The 1,724-nt window shown below is 29.7% G+C and overlaps 1 protein-coding gene across 2 annotated transcripts; it reads right to left on the bottom strand.

Annotated features, from left to right (window-relative positions):
* Positions 1–160: 160 nt before the first annotated feature.
* Positions 161–1,380, bottom strand: LOC111638254. 2 transcript variants are annotated; one of them, XM_023383923.1, is made up of 3 exons: positions 1,113–1,380; positions 776–1,050; positions 484–678 (listed from the first exon to the last, which is right to left on the bottom strand). In XM_023383923.1, the coding sequence occupies exons 1-3, from the start codon at positions 1,291–1,293 to the stop codon at positions 643–645; spliced, it is 492 nt and encodes a 163-aa protein (XP_023239691.1). In that variant the 5' UTR covers positions 1,294–1,380; the 3' UTR covers positions 484–642. The 2 variants fall into 2 exon arrangements, with proteins under 2 accessions (XP_023239690.1, XP_023239691.1); XM_023383922.1 differs by having other exon boundaries at positions 161–1,050.
* Between the last annotated feature and the right edge of the window lie 344 nt (positions 1,381–1,724).

Here is a 1,724-nt window from a genome sequence, read left to right as displayed (position 1 = left end):
ACTGAAGATAAACAAACGGAAAAATTCATGAGGTTAACCTGCTAGTGAAGCGCGAACCCGTGACCAACTACCATTGTTTAGTAGTTTCATCCACTTAATCTCTGATGGGAAAATAAGTTTATTCTTCAAATTTCGATATCTCATTCCATCCGTAAATACGTATTATGCTTATTTCAATAATACATAAATCATACATTACCGACTTTTTTAATCTTTCTGCTCTGTGCATAGCAAGGGGTCTTTTCTCATGCTCTTCATAGGCCCACGTTGAGGGGTAGCTGGGTGATAAAGAACGGAACACTCCGGGAAAATTCTCGAGTTACTCTTCTAAATTAGATCCTGGGTTTCCCAGATCGATTAGTTAATGCAACAATCACCATAGCTATCCGGTCATCCATGCTTTAGTTTTAGAACTGAAGTATCAAGTGAATTATTTTATTTAGAATTTTATAATTTTAAATATATAATTCTTTATATCAAATCATTACATCAGAATTGTAGATTTAGGTTAATATTAATATTAATAAAACCAAGTACATATTATATATAAGTAATTTTCAAGCAGAAGATGAACTTAACAACACATGTAATGACGTTCTTCAGGTGGTGAATAGCCTGTGAATGACTGATAAAAAATAATTCTCATTCTTTCATAAACATCCGGAAGAAATTTTTCGACTAATGAAATAATGACAATAATTACTATAATTACGGAAATGCAAGAACATAATATAACAATAACGATGTACATTGGATTCGTTGGTGATCTACGTACAATATTGTCTGATAAAAATAGTTTGGAAATATCCACATTTGAAATGTCTTGATGTTTTTCCTCCTCTGGATCTTCGATTTCTGGTAAATGAAAATCTCTCCTCAATGCGTTGGATACTTCGCGATTTACACTTCGTGATAATCGATCAGCTACATTAATTTTTCCCATTTGTTCCAGTCTTAGAGCTAGTAAATGATATGTTTCATTCTTTGCTTCGTGCGTATTCCAATGTTCAAGCAAACGAAGACACGGGATGTTTTTTGGTTCGTGATTGCCTAGAAATATAAACGTTCAAAATGTATTATGAAACACTTATCGTTAGAATTTAATTAATTACCCGACGGAAATGGATCCAAAATGTAGTCGTCTCGATGCAAACTCTCCAAAAGACGTCTACATTCGCTGGAAGTAAGGCTATCTGCCACCATTTGTAATTCGGCTCTATTAATATCAATGGTACTGTGAGAAAAATCAAAAATATAACAAAAAGTAACGAAGAATATCTTATAAACCATCATCTTTAATGAACTTATAAAATTCTTTTAAGCAAATTCAGAATAATGATGATTAATAGCTTTATTTCGAATTAATTTTACAATTTTCGAATTCTACTTCGAATCGAATTTAATTTTACAAATTTCTCTTGTACTTTGATTTAATTATCTTAAATTTTTTATTTAAATATAAAAATGTTAATAAATCGAAATGAAATTGCAAAACAAACTAAATAATATAATACGATAATACAAAATAAAAACATCAATTAAACAAAACATTCAAAATTGTTATAAATATACAGCAGTTAAAAATAACGTAAAAGTGATATTTTTGGGGCTTGATATTTTGTCATCGACGAAGGAAATAATTTCATGCCGCCTGTACTTGTAAGAATAAAGAATTATTAATATCATTTAATTAATAACATTTTCATTTTATATTAATTACAAAA

The sequence above is a fragment of the Centruroides sculpturatus genome, unplaced genomic scaffold (genome assembly GCF_000671375.1).
Source record: "Centruroides sculpturatus isolate CEXI.00-Female unplaced genomic scaffold, Cexi_2.0 scaffold938, whole genome shotgun sequence".
Lineage (NCBI taxonomy): Eukaryota > Metazoa > Arthropoda > Arachnida > Scorpiones > Buthidae > Centruroides > Centruroides sculpturatus.
Note: the sequence above shows the minus strand (reverse complement) of the source record. Positions and strands in the feature narration are given on the sequence as shown.